The sequence below is a fragment of the Hydractinia symbiolongicarpus genome, chromosome 8, assembly GCF_029227915.1.
Source record: "Hydractinia symbiolongicarpus strain clone_291-10 chromosome 8, HSymV2.1, whole genome shotgun sequence".
Classification (NCBI taxonomy): domain Eukaryota; kingdom Metazoa; phylum Cnidaria; class Hydrozoa; order Anthoathecata; family Hydractiniidae; genus Hydractinia; species Hydractinia symbiolongicarpus.
The window spans coordinates 11,471,849-11,487,124 of record NC_079882.1 but is presented as its reverse complement, the minus strand read 5'-3'; the positions used below and the strand labels follow the sequence as shown (position 1 = coordinate 11,487,124).

The 15,276-nt window shown below is 32.8% G+C and overlaps 1 protein-coding gene across 1 annotated transcript; it reads left to right on the top strand.

Moving 5' to 3' along the window:
* The first annotated feature begins 4,164 nt into the window (after positions 1-4,164).
* LOC130655658 (metalloproteinase inhibitor 3-like) lies at positions 4,165-7,876 on the top strand. The gene is made up of 2 exons (XM_057458437.1): positions 4,165-4,708; positions 7,171-7,876. The coding sequence occupies exons 1-2, from the start codon at positions 4,588-4,590 to the stop codon at positions 7,698-7,700; spliced, it is 651 nt and encodes a 216-aa protein (XP_057314420.1). The 5' UTR covers positions 4,165-4,587; the 3' UTR covers positions 7,701-7,876.
* The last annotated feature ends 7,400 nt before the right edge of the window (positions 7,877-15,276 follow it).

Genomic DNA, 15,276 nt, shown 5'->3' with positions numbered 1-15,276 from the left:
AATTCCACAAAAAGATTCAACCCATACAAAGATGCTGAAATGAGAAGTTGGTTTTCGCAGATAAGAGAATATGTTTAGAATGCGGCTTATAAAAAGAGCCAAAACCATCCCGCTTTGTTGCGAGCCTGGCAAATTCAATCAAAGATTTTATATGAACACGTTTTTTTAGAAAAGATTTTATAGAGTAGCTAATAGATCGGACAGCCGAGCCAAGTTGTCCTATGTAATCTAAGCTATAATCTTTTAAAGGTTAGGCACTGTAAAACACCATAAAGGTAGAAATAGAGATCGGAAACTACTTTAAAGGGAGCAAAAAAATGTCCCGCAAGTGTCTGTTTTAGAGAACCAGCTGGAACGTTAAAGTCGCAGCTCATTTCAGGCAGAAATTCTTTTCGCGTATTTGAGTTTTTATTAGTCTGTGCAAAATTATTTGTTAGGCATATCCTCCCTCTTGGACTCCCTAGTTTTTCCAGCCCTGATTAGTTTAAAGTTTTTAAATTTCTCCCTCTATTTAACCTTATCCCTCTTTTTTAAATTTTGTAGTTTCCATGCACTAAGAACGCGGAAAGTGATAATTTTGTAGACATCCTTATTATGTTTAGAGAGGTTGTTACCACTACTGAATTTGTTCTTTAAGCTTTTAACCCTACGTTTAAGTGAGTTAAGTAGAGTGTGTTTACCTATTTCGTTAACCATTCTCAACCAAAGATGGAATCGGTTTGTGTTTATTCACAATAAACAGCTTTGAAGTATTTTTAGCTCCTACTGAAAACAGTCATAAACCGCTAAACTTTAAATTTTTAATTTTTATGATCTTCGTAATTATTATTGTTTCGTTGACGTAAAGAAAACGGACACCCTTTTGTAAGCAAAGAGGTGTAGGGAATGGGTTATAAATAAACAATAAACCACTGGGAAAAACAAACTGTGTGTCATCACATAAAACGTAAAACATGGCCTTTGGATTAGCTACTTATATTTTATGTAAACCCAGAACTTTTTTTTATCATATTTCTAAGTAGGCATAAAAAAAACTTGAATGAAGTTCTTCGGCTATAGAGTTCCGTGAAAATATTATTCGTTTCTTGACACATGAGTGTGCGTGAGTATAACACTGCATATTGAACATGTCAACTTAAAACTCAATGAACCGTTAAATTGAAACGTTTTTAACATTGTGTATTTTTAAACTGCACAGTTCACTGAGCCTTTGCTAAAGCATTTGACAATTTCCTCACACTTTCTAACTTAACTCAGGCAACTTAATATGTATTAAATATTATGAAGGCCTGAAAGATGAAAGTTTCTTTCTCCTATGGAAAATGATCAACTTTATCATAATCTGTATAATTCTGCACTATGCAAAGGGAGAAGGCAAAGATACAATACAAGCAGGACAACCTACACATTTTCATATGGAAGACAGAGGACCAGAAATTCAAGTTACAGCTGACGCCATGGGCGTTAAAATTAATGCAAAACCAGCTGGATTAAATGTAGTTGCAAAACCAGGGCAAGTCCCTGGACCTATTCCTATTGATGTTTCCAATCGTATACAGCGCATCATCCACGCTCCTCTTATTCATTCAGATTTAATACGCCACTCTGACGAACTATTAGGTTACAACAATGGCGGTCTGATAAATGGTTTGGCGGTAAGAGGCGGCGGAAGTCTTGCATATGGTCAAGATTCAACAATAGGTGAATGGAATCATAGAACATTTCCTTTGATTGAACATCATCTTAATGATGCTCCACAAATAGGGGGTGGTGATTTTCCTGAAGACTATATCGAATACATGCATTGGAAACATCATCATCATCACCACCACCCTCATTTTCACCATGGTCACCATGGTGGACGCAGTGTCAACAACTTTTATTATCCACATATTAACTGGGTACATGAAAATGTTGATGATGACTATTACGATTAGAGAAGGGAGGAAACAAAAACCTTCTGGCTTTGTTACGCTATTCCCAATGTTAGCGAGGATGGCTGTTAGTTTAACTAAAATATGGAGGTATGTTTTTAGCGACAAGGTATTTCGACGAGATTTTTGTTACCAGGCATGTTGGCGTAGTTACCGAAAAGTGGGCGGAGATTGTTACTCGTAAAAACAATAACACTCAAATAAGACCACACGCACGAACAATATGTTTTGTTGTAAAAATATACACTTGACGCAAAAATTATTTAAGGAGCGCAGAAATAAAGAAAAAGAGAGAAAATCACGTTATAATAAAACGCGAAATATGCATTACAACTTTTTTAACGTTTGAAAGAGAGAATCAGGAATGCGAAAATATTTTGATTCATTTCTTATGTGATAAAACCATTTGTATACTTTTATGTGTTTTCCATGAGATTAAAATATTGACCAAATTTTGTTTCTCCTTAACGTATTAACTCCGTTCGTACGCATCGCATAATTTGGTGCGTCATTTGATGCAACTGTTGCAGCCAGACCCGCGTTGCAATTATTTGATCGTCATTGTTCGAAATATAACTACATTGATGGAAATTAAGCTGGTTTTCCTGTTTTATTATTGGTAAAGTTGCTAACAACGTTGATGAAGTATAACAAAGTTTTGAGCAATTACAGGGTGCGGCGATCATCATTCTCAAGTGAAAAGCATGAATTATGGAGATGTATGACAAAAATGGCATATAAAACATTGTTTATTAACAAGTTTGCGTATTTGAAATTATTTGTCATTACATTGTCATGTAAACAAATCAGAAGTGTCTGGAATATAAACGAATTGATGTTTGCAACGAAGTGATGTGTGTTGAAATTGGTGACCAAGAATACAAAATGTCGCTTTGCTATGATCTTGTTCCTCATATGTGTTTATTGATATTATCTCGCCACCAAATCCTTTTCTTATAAGTTTTTGTTATTTTAAAGTTGTACATATTTTTTCTTTAAAGGGAAACTAAGGTCAAAAAAAATGTTTTTAAAAAATTTAAGAACGTTGTATAACATCTAAATAAGTTGGTGAGACTCCTTCACCCTCATTCCTCACTTAGAAAAATGACTAAAAAAGAAATAAAACTCCCCAATTTTATTCCGAACGTTACAATCAAGAAAAAATGTAAATCTAAATTTTAGCAATACTCGTAAAGACAGTTATTAAAACTTTTATTTGAAAAATAAGTTTTTGACAGAAAGCAACTTAAAAATTTATTGTCGTATATTTTTACTTGGCGTAGTGCCAACACTCTTTGCTGGAAGGGGCCTACCTCGCTGATAAGGTCCTGGAATGAATGAATAAATGAATAATGAAGCTAGATGCTATGGTTAAAGAGGAGAGGTTAAAAATGTTAAAGGGAAAGGATATGTATGCGTTCTCCACACAATTGCTCCAAGTAGCGTTTTTCCAGTAAAAGCATAGATTCCCTCCATAAATTGTTATAGGCTTTTACAAATGGAATATCAAACTTGGCAGAATTGTAGTACGTTGTAAGGAGAATAAAATGGCGGCCCTTTGTGTATGTCGTCATCAGAAGCTTTGTTAAAAATACTACTGTCTGCTCAGAATGTAGCGTTACTGGTAGAAAAATAAAACATATTAAACATTTACTTTATCGGGAAGAAGTTGAGTCTTGTGTTAGAACTTTTTGCATTGATACCCTCCGATTGAATAAATGTACGGTGTAGGTTCTAAGGGTATAATCAAAACTGAGGCTATAACGTTATGCTGACCATAAGGATTTCAGATTTAAGTGAGCGTTTCGAGCTAATATCTCAGGAGATATGGGAATTATAAAAATTATTATAATGTAGTAAGCGATAAAATGCGCTTTCTAACTATTGCACAATATGAGTCACTTCTATTCACGCGCTTTTAGTTGATGTGCAAAAAGATCAAAATAAACTTTCGTCTAACTGTCGAAGAGAGAATTCAAGGCTTTTGTAAACATTTATCTTTTCTTGTGAACATTTGGGGAAAACATTTGCATTCCCTACTCCACAGCTTCAAAAAAACGTGAAGATATGTGTTGTGTAACCATTGCAAGAACTTCCTACATACGTGATCCAAATGTGTTTATTTCTCTTTGGACAATCGAGCGTCCAACATGAGCAAACACGTGATCTGAAAAACAAACCAGTTGTTATTTTTTTTCTTTTTTTCAATAAATAATATTTTAAGAGACACAAATTTAGGTTGTCATGGTGTCTATGGTTTGTGGTGTTTAAAGAGAAAGACGTATTTTGATAAGAGGTGGGAAAAAAAACAAGATTATATAAGTGAAAGGGAAGATTTGGTGCGTGCAGTGAAAACCAATTTTAACTGAATAAGGCTTTGATTTCTGTCATGTATAAAATATAAATCAATTCAGCAAAATATGTATGACGTAGAGCATCATTTTTTTCATCATAACAAAAAACATGGACACTTAATAAGCACATTTTACAGTACCGTAGTTGCTACGGAGACGCCATATTTAAGTCATAATTATATTTAATTATTCAGAAATGACGTCACAAGAATATTTCAATATAAAGCTGACTGCTTATAAATCACTTCACACCGCAATATACTCCACATGAGGAGGTAACAGAACTTGAACAAGCAAAGATGTTGTTATTGTTGCTATCAGGTGCCCTGATAAATTTCATTGGTTACTCAACTAGTACCGAGACTCCTTGTAATTGCATGCCATTACATCCGCAACGGGCCTACTGCGATTCGGACTTTGGTAAGTTTATTTTTTAAAAATTTTCCGGGATCATGTTTTTGTTTCTCTTCGTAGCTCTTGAAATAGTGTTTTTTTAAGGCATGGAATTTTTGAACGAGGAATTTTTTGAATATTCTATTGAGTAATATCCTTGAAAAATATCTCACTATCCTTGACCTACCTCGCATATATTTCAATCTGTGTTGACCAATAAAAGTAGTATTAAAGAGTAAATTTTTTGTATTTTACCATCTAAAATGAACGTGTTATCTTTTAACAACCCCCCTTTACTCAGTTTACTTTAGACAATTGTACACGTAAAAGTTATACTTTGTCTACCAGGAAAGAGTGGCCTAAATGTGTAAAGAAGTAACTTAAAGATGGCAAGATCTAAATATACAAAAAACTAACAACAAGAAACTATATAATAGTTACGTTCAAACACTAGGTTGTCATTCCTGATTAATTTTCAAATTAAATTTTATTTAGCGAATCAAGATTGTGTTTTTAAAAAGGTGTATTGTCTCGAAGCCTTTTATTTTGTATAAACAAAACTTCAAAGTGCTTTTTCTTGTGTACAGATTTCACGTTAGAAACAAGTTTAAAAAAGGGCTGGCCATGTTGTCAATCACACTAGATTTGATTAGATAGATAGTCACAAGTGTTGAATAGCTTGACATTCCTTGTGTAGGCTTCAGAAGTGTTCTAGATAAAAAATATTTGTTATGTTAAGTTTCACTAAAATAGATCAAAATATTTACACACACACAAAAAAAACACTTTTAACCTTCTCCGAAATTTCAGTGAGTTATTTTGCGTGCCAGAGTGAAGACAATTTCGCACAAACCGACCAACTGATAATTAACAAGTAATTAGTTTAATTAAAAATGTTTCATGATTTATATATTCGCCCTGTGAGGCTAATGAGGTAGCTAAAAGAGAAAGTGACTTTTTAACTTGATTGCTTTGTTTACCAAAAAAATCAGGCGGAGATTTACCACGCGATCGAGCTTATTTCATGAAAAAATACAGTGTTTTCTTCCGGCAGAGGCAGGAGATATTTGGTAAGGTGTAATAAGTATTTAAAAGTAAAAAATAAAGGTAATTAGATCCAGAGAGAAAACTAGGCGTATAAATGTGGTTTAGGGAGATTAAAATTAAAAATATTTTACTTTATTTTTAGCATCATTTTTAATAACTTTGTTAATTAAAGAACCTCTAATTGTCTGCTAATTGATACAAAACGATTACATCTGACTTTCCTCTTTGGGAAATGACTTGTGAATTCTTGATTGGAAACGTAAGTCGAAGCAAGGCTTGTTTTGTGAAAAAACAAAATGTCAAGTCCAGTGTATCATAAACTAATAAATTCTTCTAAAAATAAAGAAATAGAAGGCCATGTAACATTTGGGATGTGGACTTTATCCCAATCTTGAACTCACAAGGTAATAAAACATTCATTCTATCGAAAAAAAACAGGTAACAAAAAAATACGTAAACTTTTTTGTGATTCTTATTTGTCCACTTAAACTTTCTTCGACTTACTGAAGTAAAAGTACTTTAATAATAACATTTTTGAAGGTAAATGAACAAAATTTTAAAATGTTAATAAGATGGAGATTCTGTTAGACGTACATGATACAATCCCATACACAAGTGTAGACCACATCTGTCTGAAGTATTATTAGATTCGTTCTAATTGCCGTCCGCCATTATGACATTGTTTACATACCATCTTCTTAAAAAAAACATCCTTATTAACAGAAACGGTCAACCATATTGATATATTGCAAAATTGTCTAATTTCAGCCTCAATTTAGGTTAAAATAAATGGCACATTACCACTACAGCCTTGACAACTAGGTACTCAGTCAAAGGTTTAGGTAAGGGGTTTATATTGTGGCAGAAAGAGGGAGTGTTGTTAGGGCGGGCAAATAAGCAAAGGTGTCCGAATAAATAAATGAATAAATAAATAAATAAATAAATATATAAATACCAAGCATTTCAAACAATTGCTCCTGTTTACATTTCCCTTGTTTATATTTCAGAGCGTCACTTGTATTTGATTCTATAAATATGATGTTAAAAACTGGGGAAAAACAGCCCTCCCCCCCAAGTTGGACCGCCGTAACTTCTAAGGATTAGGGTTTCATGAGATGTTCTCCCCATGTTTGCGCTACCCAACAGTACTAAGCACGAACCATCTTTGGCATCTCAAATTTTCAAAAACTTATTATTTTTTGGCAAAAAAAGTCTTCGGTTGATGAATGCATTTGTTCTTCTGCTGACAAGCTACCCATACACATTCATTGTCCCACCTGTAATCGCAACATTATTTTTAACTTAATTCTTAAAACGCTAGTCAACTATTTGCCCTAAAATATGTATATGACGTTTGTGACTAAAGTATGACAACATAATGAAACAATAACTTGAATTTCGTAGACTTTAATATGAATGATAAATTACCCCTTCTTTTACAGTGATAAGAGCTAAAATTTTAAAAGACAGATGGATCGGAAAGACACAAAACGAACGTCGTAAGAACCAACCAAGGTACGACATTTTGGTGACAATGATATGGAAAGGTGAAGATGTACTTATAAAATCTTTGAATAAAATCAAAAAAATACAACCTACGAAAGAGCACCACGATCATTATCTTGCAGAAGTCTACACCAGTCCCTTAGAATGTAATGCTACTTTGAAAGTAGGTAAGAGGTATATTTTGACTGGTAGTGTGGTGAGCAATAGACTCTACACAACACTATGTTATTGGAATGTGCTATGGCACGACGTAGATAAAACGACGAGAAAACATTTTAAGACTGGCATAAGCTGTATGTGCTCTATAGAGCCATGTTTTGGTGGTGCATGTAACCATGGAACGAAATCATGTCAATGGGATATCAGCCTTTATCCGCCGCCATGTTCGTACAGATTTTGCAAAAAACATTTTGGTGTGTGCACTTGGAGTAAAACAATTGAAATTAATATGTGTAAAAAAGCATAAGTAGATTTGGACAAAAAATCTTTTGGGAGAATTAATTTAGTAATTTTTCTGACAAGGGTGCTGTTTGCCTCATTATTGTGTCTGCATATAAAACTGAAGAAATATTATATTATATATATATCTTTTAATTATTTAATATTGTACATATATTTAATGATAGTAATTTGCCGCATTTATGTTTTTTATCTATTTTATAATACCCGTGGATTTTTTTTACGGACCATCGACTAGTATATTTTATTGCGATACAACGTTACAATAAAACTACCCTTCCCTCAGATAATTTTGAAAAATTGAAAATTAATTCTTTTCTCGACAGCATTTTTTATAAATACATAATATCCATTGTTTTAATATACCCGCAAACCATGGTAGCCCCTCGGGTAGACACAATATCATTGCGCCCCCCTCATCCTCCCGCCCTTCATGAAGTGATTTGAGTTGATAGAGGCCTGTACATTCGCAAGAGAACGTGAAAACAGCTGAGGGTTGTCAATTCTTTTGATGACAAACGGAAAATGTTATTTTTGAGTGACGCGAAATACAATACAAAACAATAATAACGGCCTAGGGTATATCCTGCTATGTGCAATATTTTGCCACTTTTCTTAATTTTGTTTCCTAAAATAGCACAAGAGATTGTTATTCTGGCAAAACTCCTCCCTGTTGTCATGAATGTATTTGACAACAAGCCAAATTTTATGAACAGAAGAAAACAAGGTAAATATAGAATGGTCGTTAAGTAAGATATGCTAAACTATACACAAGCATTCATTAGGGCAGAATTAAAGAGTCAATAATCCTGTTTCTAAACAAATTTTCTACCGACAATTTTGAGGTTCCGCAAAAGAATTAAAACTTCACCGCAAATTTTTTTAAAGCAAAGAAAGACATCCAACTGCTGACAAACATCCTACTTAAATTTCGCGGATGTTTAGAAAAGCGGAAAAATTTCGCGGAGGTTTAAAAAATCGGAAGAATTTCGGTCACTTCAATTAGTCAAAAAAGTAAATGAATTAAGTGAAGGAAATACGAACACACTTTAGACTAAACATACACGTTACGCAATTTATTGACATATTTTCAATTTTGATATAATTTTGTACTGTAGTCCTAATATTTTGACTGCATTTTAGCAAATCTAGAGAGTTGAAATTTTGTAAATATTTTGCTTAGTAAGACCTAAACATGTTTGGGTCTTACTCAGCAGAATTACCCAAACATGCATGGCCCAAACACTCAAAAAGATCGAAATTTACAAGCTCGCTCCTTCCTCAAATGAAAACAATGTGGCTATGCCTCGTTAACTTTGATAAAAACTGGAAAGCATCTGACTTTTATAACTTGTGTAAAATTATTTGTTCAGTACTGGCTTGGTACTGGCTATAACAATGTAGGTAGAACTATAATTGCTAATCACAGGATACAAGCATTTATTCAGGTAATTGGTAAAAGAGGAAGGCAACCTCGTCCCCAGGGCTCTTCTACGCTTATGATATTCTAACTTGATGGCTCCGTCAAGTCCTACAGAGCGGTCCAGTTAGAATATCATGGGCGTAGAAGAGCCCTTGGACGAGGTTTGGGGTACCTGGCATATTTTTCTGGTATATTTTCCTGATATATTTTCTTTAATAACAATAAAACCCAATGTGCCTGAAACTTTGTGTAGTTGCATCTTTATCATTTTGGTATGAAAGACCAGAAAATTTTTTTCTAGGTAATGTGCTGTACCCATTGTCAAAAGCTCTTACGCCTCTTGGTAAAATTACACATTTTCAACCCTTGACCTTAATGTTTTGGGACGGACATCATACCACGTTTTGTGACTTTTGCCTAACGCACAGAAAGTTAAGGGGTAGGGAATTTTTGACCCCGCCTCTTGGCACTTTACTCGCCCCCTATACCCAGACATAGATTATAATACATTAAGTATACTTTATTTTAATTTTTTCCCTTGCCTTCTACGTTTTGTCTGAGAGGGCTTGTCTTTTGACCGTGTATTTTCGCCTGAACGAGTCAGAGTTAAATTGGATTTATCTAAACCGAGGTCGGCTTGAAATATCAAAATACTCGACATAAAGTTTTAGAAATCACCGAAAATCAATTTTTTCACGCAGTTTTTGTAAAAAGGCCTTCGCAAAATTTGAAAAAAATTCAACTTTCATTGCTGCCGTAATTAGACTAGAAAGTTTATTTTTGCTATGTGTTTTTTTACCATCCAAATATTTTTATCAACTTTTTCTAAGTTTTAGGCTAAGTTCAGGGTTAAATATCTCGAAAGGAAATACTGATATATACAAGAGATATTGTGGTTTATATTTTAAGAAGAAATTTTATTGTTGTATAAAATGGAGAATTTCTTTATGAAGAGAAAGAAAAACAAATATAAAAAAAGTTTAGAATGTTATTGAAATAGGCTAACTGTTTACTATCCATTTTTATTTCGAAGAGTGGTGACATTGATTTAAAAAATAATATTTTCACAAAAAGTGACGTTGGGAAATTTAGTCGCTACGTCGCTAAAAGGTTAACTAAATTTTGTTCAAGTGACTAATATTTTTACCATATCTTTTCCAATCTTTTATCATCAATACAGTACAGCCAACCACATTGAAATGAATTTCTATTAATACCTTCCTAACTGATATAATGTTATATCCATTGTTTCCCTTTTTAGTTATATACGTGACCTAGTGAGCATGATGCCATAAAGTTTCTCACAGAAAATAGTAATTATTTTTTTGCTAAAAATAGCAGCTGTAATGGTCTGTTTGTTGACGTTTTAAATGACCAAATAATGTTAGTATTTTAGTTTTCAAATTGTAAACAATTTTATGTTTGTTCTGGTCCAAACAATTCTATTTGGCGAGATCTTTATGCTGATTCAACTAAGTGATACTTACTTAAATATAGCATATGTTGGAGAGACATCGAACGTTTCGGAATTTCTTTTCAACCAATACTATTACCCAATGCGCTGGTTTTAATCAAATGTAGTGTTTTTTATTCCGCATTCTTGTTTAAAACCATATTTTCTATGGAAAGATTACTCTTTTCATTTCTTAAGAGAGTTTTAGCTATAACATATTAAAGGCAAACTCACAAAATAATAATCGTTTGTGGAGGTGTAATAAAAAAAAGTAAGGTTCTTGAAATTTATGGAAAAAGCATTTCGAAATTGCCTAACAAAGTTTTTTAAACGTCATCTCGATATTAAAGTTCAAACATCGCATATATACTTAAGTGGGCGGACCTACAAATGATGGAATTTGTGATACGTATTTGTCGCTAGCATGTTTTTATATACTCCTTATGCATCTTGAAACGGATTTAAAAGTGTTTTAATCTATCCGCTTAGAATGTCTCAACTTTTACCAATCAAGATAAGTAAGGTAAGCAAAGCTAAATTAAAGGCTAAAAAAACCCCTCTTTTCATTAAAGGAGTGGTCCCACGAAAAATCAAAAAAAAATAATTTCATCTTATTTTATCGGAAATGTTTTATTTATTATTATAAAAAACTTTTTTTTTAAAAAAAAGTTCTTTTTCTTCTCTTATTCGGCCTTTTTTAACAATCCTGTTTAAATAGCCGTGACGTCATAGTTGGCGAATGATTTTTTGTGTGTTAAGACAATTCAGCAAATAGAATGATATTCTAGAGAATCCAAGATCGTAATTTCATAATTAGAAATATTTATTTTATTTTATTTTCTATAATTATAATCACATATTATATATTATATATTATCTTAATCTTAAAAAGATATGTTTAAGCACATATACCTTGGAATTGTTTGTCTGTTAATGCACCCACTTCCGTGCAACAAAGACAATCAATCTCCCTAGTTTCAGTCTTGCAGTTATCGCACTTGCACCATTCGTTTCTCCCAACACGAAAACTTTCCCAATGTTTTACTAAAAATATCGTTTCTCTCTCAGTTACAATGTTTTTATTATCATCTTATTTAGTGGTCTCGATTTAAAAAAAGTTGTAGCCCTGTGCCTGTAAAAAGCTCATCAAAGGTTTCCATCTCATTATCACCGTCCTCATCTTCTCCAAAATTGTTTTCTTCTTCAATAATATCATACTCTAATTCTTCTTCGCTCTGTGTTCATATATGTGATCTGAGTATCAAGCTTTTCTTTCTCTCTCTCTCTATCTCTCTCTCTCTCTCTCTCGAAACTAACATCGCCAATTATGACGTCACAGCAAAAGGTTCTTAATTAAAAGACAACCTTTGCGCATTGATTAAAAGATCAATAAACAATTTTTCGAAAAAAGAATAAAAACTTTATACTAATTGAATAGCGGAGAATCCAAAGAAAAAATAAAAAAAACGAAAATTTTGTGGGACCACTCCTTTTCATTTCATTATTGAGCAGCCAATTTAAAAAAATGTTTTTGAAAAGAAAATTCCCTTGATTCCAACCGCACATTGAATGTAGCTGTATCCCTAACGAGTTGGCATCGGTCCCTCACTTTTAAAATATTACAAATAGTACCTTAAAGTCTTGGAACGAGTAAATCTTATAAATATATTTAATATCGAATACACGCAATAATAATATATAATCAAATTTAACATATCTATTTACAAGAACTTAATTGGCTCTTCAACTAATTACTTAAAAACAAGCATATCAACCACATCCTTAAGATTATTGTTAAAGGAAATCCTTAAACTTCAAAAAAGGAAATATACTAAATAAAATGTTTTCAAATTAGTTTCCATACGGAGGTGTGTAAAACAATCTTAAACTGAAAAGGTGGTAAATGGTTAAATAAGGGAAAGAAAGGGACGAAAACAGTTCAAAAAACTCCTGCTAATAGCACATATGAATTATTGTTGGTTGGATATAAACTCCATACAGTCTGAATCTTTAAACATTAAAGTAATACACGGTTATAAACTTTATTCTTACCTTGAATTATTAATCGTAATATAAAAATATAAAGAACAAAGAGAAAAAACAACAAATTTGGGTAAAACACATGACTTAAAAGCTCACTGTTTGCAAAAACTTTAAACGATCGACGTATGTGAAAAACTCCTTTCTCCTATGCTACTTTTTTCAGGTTGTCTAGACATCCCCAACCCATTGTTCGGCCTTAATCTTTTGGTTTAAAGTACCTCCTCGGACAAACGACAAATGCTCTTCTAAAACTTAAATTTAAAATAAAACTCTCCTTAAACATTGTTAACTTATTATTATTTTTCGAATATTTATACAGGATATAGCCACTTCAGTGTTAAAAACGCTGTTATCAACGTGGTTCCTGTGTTCTGAATGTATTTATTATTAATTAGACATATTTATTAATAATTAGATATACACCGTTAATTCCAACCTAAATCCCTTACATGGTAAACATGTCCGCGCTGTATACCAAACACAGCACTTGTAATTACGAAGGGAACGCCATAACCACAAGACAATTCGCGCACATGATAGAGCATTACTAATAAAAAGACTGAATGATAAAGCATAACTACTGAAATGTAAAGCCTTACTATTGAATGATAAAGCTTTACTGCTGACTGATAAAGCATTACTGCTAAATGATAAAGTCTTACTACGGAATGATAAAGGTTTACTGCTGACTGATAAAGCATTACTGCTGAACGATAAAGCATTGCTACTGAATGATAAAGATTTACTGCTGACTGATAAAGCATTACTGCTGAACGATAAAGCATTGCTACTGAATGATAAAGATTTACTGCTGACTGATAAAGCATTACTGCTGAACGATAAAGCATTGCTACTGAATGATAAAGATTTACTGCTGACTGATAAAGCATTACTGCTGAACGATAAAGCATTGCTACTGAATGATAAAGCATTACTATGAAAAGATAAAGCATTACTGCTGAGCGATAAAGAATTAAATGGTCGACATGGTCAACAAAGTTATTATTGATGACCGGGTGCCCGACATAAGTCTAATCTGTTTGCGGGACTGTATCTTATATTGGCGCTAAAAGCTTTTGATGCCATGAATGAGCAAGTGTTGAGAACGCACCGTTAGTTTGTCTAAAGAAACGCCTAGCTCAATTTTTTTGTTTCCTTATCCAGATCTTCAATTTAATTTATGTAGTTGACCTGACATATGTTTAGTAACATAAACATTTATCAAGCTTTCGCCAGACAGTGTCCTGAGATAGTTGGCAATTGCACTTGTATGTCTCAATAGTGATAGTATAATGTTATTAACTTGTTTAGTAACTGCTTTGTGTCACATTCTCCTTGTTTGGAATACAGTGTCCATGGGAAATGACTACATCGTCCAAACCGTGGTGTATTAAAATCTTTTCTATTGCATTAGGAAAGGATGCGCGATGAAGGCAATGTTTTTCTGTTTTGATGGGTAATCACTGTCATTTAGTGAGAATGTTTACCATATTTGGACTTATAAAAGATGGATTTAAGTTGTGATATTTTCGCGACATTGCTCAAGTGAACAAATCAGTATGTATTCTTGTACGGAAATTTGAGATATCGTTATTAATGAAAGCCATCATGAATTAATTTGAATTTTATGAAGAAGCTCAGGGTCTTTAACAATTTTCGCAATAAAGGCAATACAACATAACACAAGCGATGAAAGTTCATGGAACGTTTATCAGAATAATCTATTAAGGCGGTTTGGGCTAAACTTGGCATTTGAAGTGAAGCTTCAGTAGCCTTGCTTCATTTACAACTTATAAAAAGAATAAAGAAATAAAAACTGTAGAAAATGACACTGTAGAAATTTATTTCATCACGCCGACATAAACATTAAAAAAACCTGCGCACAAAACTGTGAATAAAATTATATGTTGCCGCCTTATAATCAACCCTCGCACAAATTCTTATTTAAGAGCGACAATATATTTCATAGTGACGCTAACACCATGCTTTAAATTTAAAAACATTGAAAGTAAAACAAACAAACTTCATTTTTATAAAATAAAGATTTTAAGGACTAAGTGTTACAAACAAAGTGACTTTGTATAAAGAGCTAAAAAAATATTATTTTAAATATTTGATGCAATAAAAATAACTTGTTGAAAATTAAAAAACCAGTTTAAAGAACAAAATCATTTGTTGAGAAATAAGTTTAAAATGATAAGTCTGTGTTTTATCAAATTTGGACGAGAGTTTCAAGAAATGCTTGATAGATAGGATTTGGAAATCAAACAATCTCGCCTCGCAGAGCGCGCGAAATTGATTAAAATTTAATCGCAACATATAACAACAATGTTGATGTAAAGATATATCAATCATTTTACAGTGGAAATGGGGACGAAGTTGCTAACTTATGGGCAGAATCTTGCGAAAAAATTATTTTACTCAAGTTTTGCTATTCTCTAATACCTTATCTGTTCTAATTTTCGCGTAAAGTAATTCGCTTCGCGTATAAAAGGTTATTTGGTGTGCGAAATTTAGAACCAGAATTACGCGCGCGAAGGAAAATTAATACGCGCGAAGAGGTAAAAAATTTTTCGAGAAATAAAACTGGTTGCTGAAAGGTGTTTTTAACACATCTACCTTATTCCTGCCAATTTTCAAGCGTATTAATTTTCGCGCAAAACA